The following is a 13,826-nucleotide window of genomic DNA, read 5'->3' as shown; positions in this document are numbered from 1 at the left end:
AAATCGAAACAGGTATAAACAGACCAGTCATACCAGTTTGTATTGGGCTCCAAGATCAATGCCAGAACCAAGTTTCCATTAGCCACAAACAGTGCTACCACCAACTTAAGGGAAGAAATTATTTAGCTTTGTCTGCCCATTCAATTCCAATACTGAGTAGTAATTATGTAAAGTTCAAGGGTTTCCTGTATGCCATATGCTTTTTTCATCTCATATCCACAGGAAAAAGAAAATTAGTCACTTTTCCAGAAGTCAGTGCAATCACTCAATGAATGCACAATGGCCTGAAATGGTGTACAATGCAGGATCTGTGTTTAGATCAGAGTGGTGCTGGAAAAGCACAGCAGGTCAGGTAGCACCCGAGGAGCAGGAAAATCGGCGTTTCGGGTAAAAGCCCTTCATCAGGAAAGACTGTGCTTTCCCAGCACCACTCTGATCTAAACTCTGGTTTCCAGCATCTGCAGTCCTCACTTTTGCCCAATGCAGGATCTGTGCCAGTCCATTGGATCAAATTAAACTGTAAACAGTTTTTCTGCTTTACTGAATAATTTGTAGATGACGTTTAAATATCAAGACAATACTTGCATGCTGTATCCTAGCAAATATGTAAACATGTCATGGGACAAGTACAAACTTATACTTAATATAGTATTAGTAGAAACTTAAACTGCTGCTGGCAACATTCAGAGGATAAAGGATTCTTGAGAGCAAGTACAAAGCTACCATTTAATAAAGAGGGGAGAGGCAATAATTAATCAGTAGCTTGAACAGGGAACAATACTTGATATTCAAGAATGATTATAAGTGAGAAATATAATTCTGACAAAGTAATTGATAATATTATTTTAAACTGAAGGTAAAGTCACTGCTTGGAATTAGAGCCAGCAAATAGCAGTGAAGAAGAGTTAACAGCAATGACCAAAGGCATTACTGAACAGAGAAGTCCTTCAAAAATACATAGACTAAGTAAATAGGAGGAGAAAAACATCAAAATCAAAGTTGGGTTTGGCTTAAGACTGAAAATGTGTTGCTGGAAAAGCGCAGCAGGTCAGGCAGCATCCAAGGAGCAGCAGAATCGACATATCAGGCATAAGCCCTTCTTCAGGAATGAGGAGAGTGTGCCAAGCAGGCTAAGATAAAAGGTAGGGAGGCGGGACTTGGGGGAGGGGCATTGGAAAGGTGATAGGTGGAAGGAGGTCAAGGTGAGGGTGATAGGTTGGAGTGGGGGGGTGGAAAGAGGTCAGGAAGAATATTGCAGGTTAGGAAGGTGGTGCTGAGTTCGAGGGTTGGGACTGAGACAAGGTGGGGGGAGGGGAAATGAGGAAACTGGAGAAATCTGAGTTCATCCCTTGTGGTTGGAGGGTTCCTAGGTGGAAGATGAGGCGCTCTTTCTCCAGCCGTCGTGTTGATATGGCCTGGCGCTGGAGGAGTCCAAGGTCCTGCAGCATGTCCTTGGTGCAGTGGGAGGGGGAGTGAAGTGTTGAGCCACGGGGTGGTTGGGTTGGTCGGTCGGTCCAGGTGTCCCAGAGGTGTTCTGAAACGTTCTGCAAGTAGGCGGCCTGTCTCCCCAATATAGAGGAGGCCACATCGGGTGCAGTGGATGCAGTAAGTGTGTGTGTGTGTGGAGGTGCAGGTGAATTTGTGGCAGAATATGGAAGGATCCCTCGGGGCCTTGGAGGGAAGTAAGGGGGGAGGTGTGGGCGCAAGTTTTGCATTTCTTGTGGTTACGGGAGAAGGTGCCGGGAGTGGAGGTTGGGTTGGTGAGGGGGTATGGATCTGACGAGGGAGTCGTGGTGGGAGTGGTCTTTTCGGAACGCTGATAGGGGAGGGGAGGGAATTATATCCCTGGTGGTGGGGTCCGTTTGGAGGTGGTGGAAATGACGACAGATGATATGACGTATTTGGAGGTTGATGGTGTGGTAGGTGAGGACCAGTGGGGTTCTGTTCTGGTGGCGATTGGAGGGGCGGGCCTCAAGGGCAGAGGACCGGGAAGTGGAAGAGATGCGGTGGAGAGCATCGTCGACCACGTCTGGGGGGAGATTGCGATCTTTGAAGAAAGAGGCCATCTGGGTTGTTCGGTATTGGAAACTGTCTCTCCACCGCATCTCCTCCACTTCCCGCGGCAGCTGCCCCAAGCTTCAGCACGTCTCTCAACACGTAGTCCTGGACCTTGGAACGTGCCAGTGTGCAACACTCAGTCGAGGTCAACTCCTTCAGCTGGAAGATCAACAGGTTTCGGACCACCCAGAGAGCGTCCTTCACCGAGTTGATGATCCTCCAGGCACAGTTGATGTTTGTCTCGGTGCGTGTCCCGGGGATCAGACCGTAGAGCACAAAGTCCCAGGTCACGGTGCTGCTTGGGACGAACCTCGCCAAACACCACTGCATTCCTCTCCAGACTTCTTCTGCACAAGCTCTTTCCAGAAGGAGGTGTGTGACAGTCTCGTTTCCCCCCCCAACCTCCATAGCCGCTTCGAGGGCAGCGTGCGGTGCAAGAGAGCGTCTGGGCGTGCATAAAGGATCTCACAGGCAGAGCCCTTCTCACCACCAGCCAAGCCATGTCTTGGTGCTTGGTGGAAAGTTCTGGCAATGAGGCATTCTGCCAAATGGCTTTGACAGTCTGCTCAGGGAACCACTCGATAGGATCCGCCCTCTCCTTTTCCCGAAGGGTCTCAAGAACACTACGTGCTGACCACTTCCTGATGGACTTGTGGTCAAAGGTGTTTTTCTTCATAAACTTCTCCACAAAGGATAGGTGATACAGAACGGTCCAACTACTCGGAGCGTTCCGCGGCAGCGAGGCCAGGCCCATCCTTCGCAACACCGGGGACAGGTAGAACCTCAGCACGTAGTGACACTTGGTGTTTGTGTACCGGGGATCCACGCACAGCTTGATGCAGCCACACACAAAGGTGGCCATCAGGGGGAGGGTGGCATTGGGTGTATTTTTTCCCCCGTTGCACAGATCTTTGTAAATCGAATCCCTTCGGACCCGGTCCATCTTTGACCTCCATATAAATTGGAAGATGGCCCAAGTGACTGCAGCGACACAGGTTCTGGGAATAGGCCAGACCTGTGCCACGTATAACAGCAATGACAGTGCCTCACACCTGATGACCAGGATCTTTCCCGCGAAGGAGAGCGATCGTAGCTTCCATCTGCCCGGTTTCTGCCTCATTTTGCTGATCCACTCCTCCCAAGATTTGGTGCACGCCCCAGCCCACCCCGAGCCAAATACCCAGCACCTTCAGGTGGTCAGTCCTGACGGTGAAGGGGATCGAGGATTTGTCGGCCCAGTATTTGCTATGATGCAAATGGCATGATAGTGGAATCAAGGGTTATGGAGATAAGGCAGGAAGAGGGTACTGATTAAGGATGATGAGCCATTATCATATTGAATGGTGGTGCAGGCTTGAAGGGCAGAATGACCTAGTCCTGCATCAATTGTCTATTGGATATACAGTTGACTTCCTATCCCAGCTTGTATTAGCCTTGTGACCAAAGAGTCTTGGATCTCCTTTATATTGATAATGATCCTGACACATGAGAACAATTTGATCATGAAGTGACAGATACAGGGCTGTTCATCATGGTCAAGCCAAGTGTGGTGGTCAATGAGCAGCACAATCTCAGATCCTGTGGGATCTAGAATGCAACTTCCAGACTTGAAGGTGCAAAAATGCAAAACATTTGAGTGAAAAAGACAAATGGAAGATTGTAAATGTATTGGTGGGATCTTGAGTAAATGTGACCAAAGGAAGATCTGAATTGGACAACAGGTCAGCTTTCCAATATTATATCAGAGATGAAATACATGGTTATACTGCACAATTGTTTGAACATTCATATCTGATTAGTGTAAGATTAGAAATTTGGAAAACTATGGATTCAAGTTAAAAAAAACTGTCTAGATTTCAAAACAGGACTGTGGGATTATCAGAGGTGCTTTCTCTGGAATACTACCATAAACTGATGCACAGCCTGCACAGATGAACATTAAAATTGCCATGGCACTTTACAAAACAAATGGCATTATCAGACTCACTCCCTCAAATATCAACAAAATCAAATTATCTAGTCATTCATTTGCAGTTGTAAGGACTTTTTGGTCACAATGGTTGTTACATTTGCTACTAAAACAACTGCACTTGAAAATTAACCACAGGTTATGAAGCTTTGATGTGCTGAGGATGTGAAAGGTGCTGCATTAATGCAAGCTTTTTCTTTGTTCCCCTCCAGCTGGCCTTGTTGCTTCACAAAGCTTTTGAATAATTGAAGAATGAAGAATGAAGAATTCAGCCCATAAGGTCTGAACAAACACTCTCTGAAAATAATTGCATTACATCCTCTCCCACAACACTTTCTGTCATGTAGTCATCCAAGTTCCTTCAAAAGGCTACCACTAAATCAACATTCATCCCATTAGATAGAATTTTCCAAGCCCCCCCGACATCTGTAACATAAAAAAATTCCTCATATTTCCTCTAGATATTTGCTCATCACCTAAAATGTGTTCTCTGATTATCAAGCTTTGAGCTACTGGAGACGGCTCTTTCTTTAATCTACCTGAACCTCTCCCAATTGTAAAAGGTGAGGTCTACTCAGTCTTCTCTGCTCTAAGAACCATAGCTATCCATGTAACTAATCTCTTATCCCTGGAACCTTGCTAGTGAATGTCTTCAGTATTCTGTCCAAGGTTTTCATGTCCAATCTGAAATGTGATGACCAGCTTGGCCACAATATTCCAGCCATCTATTAAGTTTATTTTCAGTACTGATAAATGCACTAGCAGTGTGTAATGTCTTTCTACTCTTATTATAATAAATTAATGGATTCTACAAACTATTAACCATACTTTAAAGAAACCTGTATATCAAAGCATGCAAGATGCTACAATTCGATACTCACTTTTCTCATTTACAGAGCAAGGTTTTGCTCTAATGTAGTAGAAAAGGCAATGCAATACCATGAGGTGGAGGACAAGCAGGTTTCTCACCTCACCCATCACTCTCAAGGGAAGTGCAGAACTGGTGCGAAGCACGTTAAAAAAATCTTCACTGAGCTGCACTGAGACGATTCCTGGCAGTCAACCAATAACATTAATAACAGGCAACTTGACTTTGAGAAAAACAAACAGCAAGTGAACAATTCCGGCAACACTGGGAACCCAGGACACAATCAACAATTGAAGGATTGATCAGATTTGTCACAGGTCAAAAATGCAATCAGGTTTTTAAATCTGGAAATTTTCATCACAATCTCTGGTTTGTGCTGAGGAAACTGATCTCAGATAATGCAACTACAGGGTTGGTTTGTGGAAAAGGAGAAAGGAGGAACAAAATAAGCTTCTGGTTTCTAATTGCAAGCTATCACCATTTCTGGTAATTTAGATATCTGTAATTTAGAATGGACTACTACTTTGTTTAATTATACAGTAGATCAAACTTACATCAGAATGTTCACAAAAAACACTAATTTGAAAGCAACACAAGATAAATAGCCATTTGGATTGCTAGCAAAGTACTGCCTTCATTTAGAGTCATAGAGATGTACAGCACAGAAACAGACCCTTCGGACCAACTCGTCCACACCGACCAGATATCCCAACCCACTCTAGCCCCATTTTCCAGCACTTGGCCTATATCCCTCCAAACCCTTCCTATTCATGTATCCATCCAGATGCAATTGGACCAGCCCCCACCACTTCCTCCTGCAGTTTATTCCATATTTGTACCACACTGTGTGTGAAAAAGTTGCCTTTAGGTCTCTTTTATATCTTTCCCCTCTCACTCTAAACCTATGCCCTCTAGTTCTGGACTCCTCCACCCCAGGGAAAATACTTTGTCTATTTATCCTATCCATGCCCTTCATGACTTTATAAGCCTCTATAAGGTCACCCCTCAGCCTCCGACACTCCAAGGAAAACAGCCCCAGCCTGTTCAACTTCTCCCTTTGCTCAAATCCTCCAACCCTGGCAACATCCCTGTAAATCTTTTCTGAACCCTTTCAAATTTCACAACATCCTTCTGATAGGAAAGAGACCAGAACTGCACATAATATTCCAAAAGTGGCCTCACCAACTTCCTGTACAATTGCAGTAGGACTCCCAACTCTTAATACTTGTATCCTTGGGATAGAAGGAAATATAATGCTGCTACCTAGCTCAATGGTCTTGTATTAAGACACACTTTTAGCACAGAATAGAAAAAGTCATTGCGAAGCAGTTTGGATAGTGCACAATTTCCAATTAGAAGGCTCCGGGTTCAAAAACCTCTCCAGAACTGGGAGTATATTATCAAAACTGACACTTCAGTGTCTTGTGAAAGTCTTCAGTCCTTCAACAGAACATTGAAGACCATCACGGAGCTCCTTCTGTACAAACGTTCCTGGGAATTTCAGAGATACAAGGTACAATAATAATGCAGCTGATTCTGTACAACAACTAGAAGCTATCACTAGGTGACAATATGGAAGAGAGTCAAGAGCGTGGTACTGGAAAAGCACAGTCAGTCAGGCAGCATCTGAGGAGCAGGAGAATAAGCCCTTTGCCAGGAACATCGATTCTCCTACTCCTCGGACACTGCCTGACCGACTGTGCTTTTCCAGCACCACACTCTTGACTCTGATCTCCAGAATCTGCAGTCCCCACTTTCTCCTACACAAAATGGAAAAGCATTCCACATTAACACTAACATCTCTCACTTTGATGAACACACACTTCACCAACGCAGGTAAGGTCCTGGAACACTCAAAACATCAACGCCCTCATCCTTACCATCAACATCCTTTCATTCAATATGGTCTTCCTCCCAGCTTGACTATATTTTTATTTAAATACTGTACTCTGATGTTTTAAGGATTTAAAGAAGCTGCCAAGCCTGGTGACCCAAGCTGAAATGCCCCAGATAAATCACAGTAACTCAAAGAGGTTAATAATTCAGCTCCTTCCTCACAACTCCAGATTTATAATCAATAAGATACATTAGCAAAGGTCAGGTCTTCACAATGCAATTCACACAAAACATAGCACAAATTAAAAATCTGTCCAATGTATTTCTGCAAAAGATCCAATCAGAGCCTAATAATGGTAAAGCCCTTTGAATCTCAACAAATAGATATTGGGCTATAGGTATTCATTAATCATGATCAATCACCAGAAAAATACCATTCCCACTAAATTAGAGTCTACAATAAGTGTTTTGTATCTATCAAATGCAATACACCCACAAGAAAAAAGCAAAGTGCAACTATGCCTTTTCTTGTGAAATATATGAATCGTCATATATGGTAATTACTGTTATTATTCTGTTCCTGGTACACAATCTAAACTTAATTTTATCATTTCCATTACAATTTGCCTCTTCGAACTCCTTCATTTGTCATTTTCTAGGTAACGGTCAATTTCCCCCACAAACTTGGTAAATACCTTACAAGGCATGCCACAACAAAAGCTTCTCTCATCAAATCAAATTAGGTGAGGAACTAATATTACTAAGATAACTGAAGCTCTAACCAACTTGCAAATTCAGAGTAAGCATGAAAATACTAAAAAACACAACTTTCAGCCAATTAATTAAAATTGTTAAACATAAACATAAATAAACATTTATCTTAATCATAACGTCCCCAAATACAGAATTTCACTAAATCTATTTTTTATTTGTCTTAAACAAGTCTCAACGTAATGAACGTATTGCTGTAATATTAACTGTTAAACAGAATACATAGAAGAGAAAGCCTGCCTGCAACTATAACCATTTATTTAAATAGATTGGATAAAAACATAATAATATCCAACACAACGATACACAGTATTTCTTACTAACAAAGTTACACTGTTAAAATGCATGGAGAAAAACCACTAAATACAGTACCAGTTAACCACAAATTCAACGTGAACAAGTATAGGCAAATTTTCCTTAACTCAAATTATCTGCGCACAAGGCACTTCTTTTCTACGACACAAACACTTAACCCAAGGCAATGTGATACTAACACATTCCCTCCTCAAAAACATTTACTTTCATTACCACAGTCATGAAAACATACATTAAGAAATCGTTCCCAACATACCGTATCAAAAAACTTTACTTTAAAATATTATTTTAGTTATAAGGGTTTAGACTTCTGATTATGCGTCTTTCCCTTTACCGATCATTGGTTTCTATTGCGTTTTGAGTTGATGCTTTGATCTGTCAGTGGCTTCTGACTATCCTGACTCTTAACGCATCTCTAACACCTATAAGCACAGTCATAAATCAGACCCAAAATTCACTATTTATGAAGAATACATCCAATATCTATTCCACTGTTGCTCCAGTTTGTTTTGATTTCTAATATTCCAGTTGTACAAACCGAAAAATTACACATTTTGAATTGGTCTCAATGTTCTCCACAGGGGAGAAAGTAAACAAAATAAAATGTATTAAATAGTCATTAGTTTGATGGAGTTGGCTTGAAATTAGCTCTGACTGTTAGTAGTCAAATTAAAGGTGCGTCAAGTCCACATTTATATAAACATTGCCTTCCAACAAACTACCGCGGGTGCATGATGTATTACATTTTAAGTTCGTGTTTAGTTTAGGGTTTTTTTAATACGTTTTAACGCCTGCAAACACATATTTATAAATAATTCTGAGACTTCCCCAAGATAGAGGGTGCTTTAAATGATCACCTCTTCAGGGTCATTCCTCTCTCTCACCTCCGCTGTCTCCACCGACACTGTTTACACAGGTTTTCCGGAGACACGGACGGATGGTCAGCCAACTGGCTGGCCGGAGCGAGCCCAGCGACTGGTCACTCACTCACATCGGCTGGAGCCGCACCGACGGCCGCTGGACACTCACCCCCTGCACCGGGGGGGGGGCGGTCAGCCGAAGCGGGGGATTGGTCAGTCTATTGGCCGGGGGGGATTGGTCAGTCTATTGGCCGGGGATGGATTGGTCAGTCTATTGGCCGGAGCAGATCGCTCGGTCGGTCATCCCGAGGCGCTCCTTGGTCCCGTCCCTCACCGCCGGCCGATGACACTCACCTGCCTGACTGAAGAGCAGGGCCAGAGCTCCGAGCAGCACGGCCCGGGCGCTCGGCCTGCCTCCGGGACTCCGCGGCACAGTCACCATCACTGTTGCCGCATGGTCGGACACGCGAGGCCGGGCACGGTCACGGACACGGATCGGGCGCCATTACCGCCCGCACTGACGGACAACTCGACAGCGCCCGCCGCCCCGTCGCTACGCAACCAGGACACGCGCCTGACGTCCGACACGCCCAATACGTCAGCGCGTACAGTGCGTCAATGCGTCAGCTGGCGGGGCGGACTGGGTACGGTTTGAATGACAGGGACATCAACAGAAGTTGCTGGAAAAGCTCAGCAGGTCTGGCAGCATCTGTTGTGGAGAGAAGTCAGAGTTAACGTTTGGGATCCAGTAACCCTTCTTCAGAACTAATATTTAGTGACAGGGAGCAAGGGGAGAGACAATGCATATCATGGCTCACTGCTTTAACTGTTGTTCTTAGTAATAATATTGTGCATGGACACTATTATCATTCCTAATATGATTAGTAGTTTTATCATTATTTCCAGCATCTTATTATTATCTATTGTTAATTATCAATGGTAGTTTTCTTGGTTATAATTATTATTGTCTCTCATAGAGTCATCCAGCACAGAAACAGACCCTTCGGTCCAACCAGTCCACACCGACCATAATCCCAAACTAAAATAATCCAAAGTTAAAAATCACACAACGCCAGGTTATGGTCCAACAGGTTTCATTGGAAGCACACTAGCTTTCGGAGCTTCACTGATGAAGGAGCATCGCTCCGAAAGCTAGTGTGCTTCCAATTAAACCTGGTGTTGTGTTATTTTTAACTTTGTACACCCCAGTCCACAACCGGCATCTCCAAATCATAAAATAATCCAACCTGCCAGCACTTGGCCCACATCCCTTCAAACCTTTCCTATTCATGGACTTATCTAAATAATGTATTTTAAACATTGTACCCACATCTACCACTTTATATCAGGAAGTTCATTCAACATCCAAACCACCCTCTGTGCAAAAAAAACCCCTATATCATTTTAAAAAATTTCTCTCCTCTCACTTTAAAAATGGGCCCCCTATTCTTGAAATCCCCCATCCCAAAGAAAATGCATCTACCATTAACCCTACCTATACCTGTCATTATTTTATACTCTCATTGTTATTATTATTAATTTTATTCATGAGTGATATTATAAGTATCATTGTTATTCATGGTTATTATTATTCTCCATTGTTATTATTGGGATTAATGTTATTATTGATTGCTGTGATTAGTATTATTCCTCTTCCATACATTATTATCATTTCTGGTTGTTATCATTATGACTGCCCATTACTGTAAAATACCTGGTTGTTGTTATTATCAGTTGCTGGCCATTATTACTCCTAGTCATTATTATTTCCACTCATAAAAATCAAAGATTATATCTAACATTGTCCCTCTTGAGTAGGAAAAGGACAGTTGTTCAACAGTGAAAAATATCCTCAGGTGAGGTTATTGTAAAGCAAATTATTTCAGTTCACAACACACTGCATTCCTGTTGTTCACTGAGTATACTTTATCTGGGTGTTGAGGGATTGCTTCAGGATTGAGAATTTGGGTTTGAGGTAGATTCTTAAAAGACAAAATGATCAAGGATTTCCATAGGAAAATGCATGGGCACTGGACAGAAATGAACTTGTACAGCCAAAGTTGTGGAGTGAGACTGACTGTTTTGTATCGCAGGGAACCAGTATGGACCTGATGTCCTCAAAGGCATCCTCTCTGTCATCAGTGACTCTCATTATAAAAGCAGAAATCCTGCAAATCCTCAAATTGTAAAATCGTAAGAAATAGGAGCAGGAATAGGCAATTTAGCCCCTCGGTTGAAGCTATTCCACCATTCACAGGCTGATCTGATTGTGACCTTAACTCCATTTTCCTGCCTGACCTCAACAAATATCTATTAGGCAGCATCTATGATGCAAGGGAGAGGCAGCTAACATTTCAGCTGATGAGGAAAAGTCATTGACATAAAATGCTAACTTGTTCCTCTCTCCACTGATGCTGTCTCACATGCTGAGTTTGCAAAGCATTTTCTATTTTTTCTTATTTCAGAATTATTCCCTTCTGACCCCATTCTTGAAGGCAGCAAGACCTCTCCAGTTAAGGCAAACATACTTTCTAAACCAAGCTGTTCCAGTACTGTTACAACACTGGTATCTATCCGAAAATGTGGAATGTTGCCCAGGTATATCCTGCACATAAAAGCAGGACAATCCAGCTCAATTCAATCTACTCTCGTTCAATCTACTCTCAGTCATCAGCAAAATGATGGAAGGTGTAATCAACAGTGCTATCCAGCAGCACCTGCTCAGCACTCAGCTCCTGACCTTATTACAGTCTTGGTTCAAACATGGACACATGAGCTGAATTCCAGATGTGAGGTGAGAGTTACAACCCTGGACATCAAGGCTGCATTCAACCAAGTCTGGCATCAAGGAGCCTGAACGAAACTGGAGTCAATGGGTAGGAGAAAGTGAGGGCTGCAGATGCTGGAAATCAGAGTCAAAAAGTGTGGCGCTGTGCTTTTCCAGTGCCACATTTTTTGACTGGCATCAATGGGTATCGGGAGGCAAATTCTTCACTGACTGGAGTCATACCTGACACATAGGAAGATGGTTGTGGTTGTTGTAGGCCAGTCATCCCAGCTTTGAGCATCTCTGCAGGAGTTTCTTAGGGTAGTATCCAAGGCCTAATCATCTTCAGCTGCTTCATCAATTATCCTCCCTCCATCTTAAGGTCAGAAATTGGGATGTTTGCCAATGATTGCACATGGCTCCTTAGATACTGAAACAGTCCACATTCAAATGTAAGAAGATCTGATATACATCCAATATCCAGGCCTGGGCTGACAAGTGGCAAGTTACATTTGCACTACACAAATGGCAGGCTATGACCATCATCAATAAGAAACAATCTAACCACCGCACCTTGAAATTCAATAATGGTGCCATCACTGAATCCCCCACTATCAACATCCTGGGGATTAGCATTGACCAGAAACCCAACTGGAGTCACTACACAAACACAGTGAGTACAAAAGCAGGTCCGAGGCTAGGAATACTCTGGTGAATAACTCATGCCTTGACTCCCAAAGTCGGTCCACCATTAAAAGGCACAAGTCAGGTGTGTGATGGAATACTCTCCACTTGACTGGATGAGTGCACCTCCAAGAATACTCAAGAAGCTTGACACCATCCAAGACAAAGCAATCCATTTGATTTGCACTACATCCACGAGCATCCACTCCCTCCATTATAGCGCAGTACAGGCCTTTCGTCCCCGGATATTGCACTGACCTGAAGAACCAATCTGAAGCCGATCTATCCTGCACTATTCCATTTTCATCCATATGTTATCCAATGACCAGTTCATGTCCTTAAAGTTGGCAAGTCTGCTACTGTTGCAGGCAGGCATTCCACGCCCTTACAACTCTATGAGTAAATAACCTACCTCTGACATCTGTCCAACAGATCTATCACAGACATCTATCACCCTTCAATTTAAAGATATGTCTTCTCGTGCTAGCCATCACCATCTGAGGAAAAAGGCTCTCCCTGTCCAACCTATCTAACGCTCTGATTATCTTATGTCTCAGTTAAGTCACCTCCCAACCTTCTTCTCTCTAATGAAAACAGTCTCAAGTCCCTCAGCCTTTCCTCATAAGACTTTCCCTCCCTACCAGGCAACATCCTCGTAAATCTCCTCTGAACCCTTTCCAAAGCTTCCACATCCTTCCCATAATGTGGTGACCAGAACTGTACTCCATACTCCAAGTGTGGGCGCCCCAGAGTTTTGTACAACTGCAACATGATCTTGTGGCTCCTAAACTCAATCTCTCTACCAATAAAAGCTAACACAGTGTATGCCTTCTTAATAACCCTATCAACCTGGGTGTCAACTTTCAGGGATCTATGTACCTGGACACCGAGATCACTCTGCTCAACTATACTACCAAGAATCTTACCATTAGACCAGTTCTGTTTATTCCTGTTACTTCTTCCAAAGTGAATCATCTCACACATATGTCATCATTCCTTCAGTATCGCTGGGCCAAAATCCTGGAATCCCCTAGCTCATGGCATTGTAGGTCAACCCACAGCAGGTGGGCTGCAGCGGTTCAAGGGCAAATAGAGATGGGCAATAAAGCAACCCTCACAACCTCAAATAACAGAGGAAAAACTGTTGGGATGCACAAGAATGGAGCACAGAAAAAATAATTGCATTTACATAGCACATGGCACAACCTCAGGCTATCCCAAGGTTCTTTACAGTCAACAAACTATTTTTTGAATTATAACACAGTTGTAATGTAGAACAGTGGTTCTCAACCTTTTCAGTATCACGGCACGTTTCAATGAAACAAAGAATTCCATGATGAACCCACCTTTTTCAGCTGAGTTGATTGCTGATGAACATCACATCTGTTTGCATTTACTATTATTACAGCCTTGCTGGAGTCGTTTGCAACATAGTGCATACAGCACAATAAAGGGTGGCACTGTGGTTCAGCGGTCAGCACTGCTATCTCACAGTGCCAGGGACGTGAGGCAATTGTCTTTGTGGAGTTTGTACATTCTCCCCATATGTGCACAGGTTTCCTCTGGGTGCTCTGATTTTTCTCCCAAAGATGTTCAGGCTAGGTAGATTAACCATGGGAAGTATAGGGCTCCAGGGATCGGGTGGGGGCGATGGGTCTGGTTGGGATGTTGTTCACAGGGTCGGTGTGGCCTCAATGG

General features: G+C 43.4%; 1 protein-coding gene across 2 annotated transcripts in view; it reads right to left on the bottom strand.

Annotated features, from left to right (window-relative positions):
• Positions 1-9,261, bottom strand: part of LOC132825807 (neural proliferation differentiation and control protein 1-like) — a 199,906-nt gene extending 190,645 nt beyond the window's left edge. The window contains exon 1 of one of the 2 annotated variants that reach the window (XM_060841297.1): positions 9,032-9,261. In XM_060841297.1, coding sequence (XP_060697280.1) covers positions 9,032-9,119 — 88 coding nt within the window. In that variant the 5' untranslated portion in view covers positions 9,120-9,261. The remainder of the gene's footprint in view (positions 1-9,031) is intronic. The other variant, XM_060841295.1, reaches the window with a different exon arrangement.
• Between the last annotated feature and the right edge of the window lie 4,565 nt (positions 9,262-13,826).

Source organism: Hemiscyllium ocellatum, chromosome 21 (assembly GCF_020745735.1).
Source record: "Hemiscyllium ocellatum isolate sHemOce1 chromosome 21, sHemOce1.pat.X.cur, whole genome shotgun sequence".
Classification (NCBI taxonomy): Eukaryota; Metazoa; Chordata; class Chondrichthyes; order Orectolobiformes; family Hemiscylliidae; genus Hemiscyllium; species Hemiscyllium ocellatum.
The sequence above is the reverse complement of the archived record's forward strand: the minus strand, read 5'-3'. Positions and strand labels throughout refer to the sequence as shown.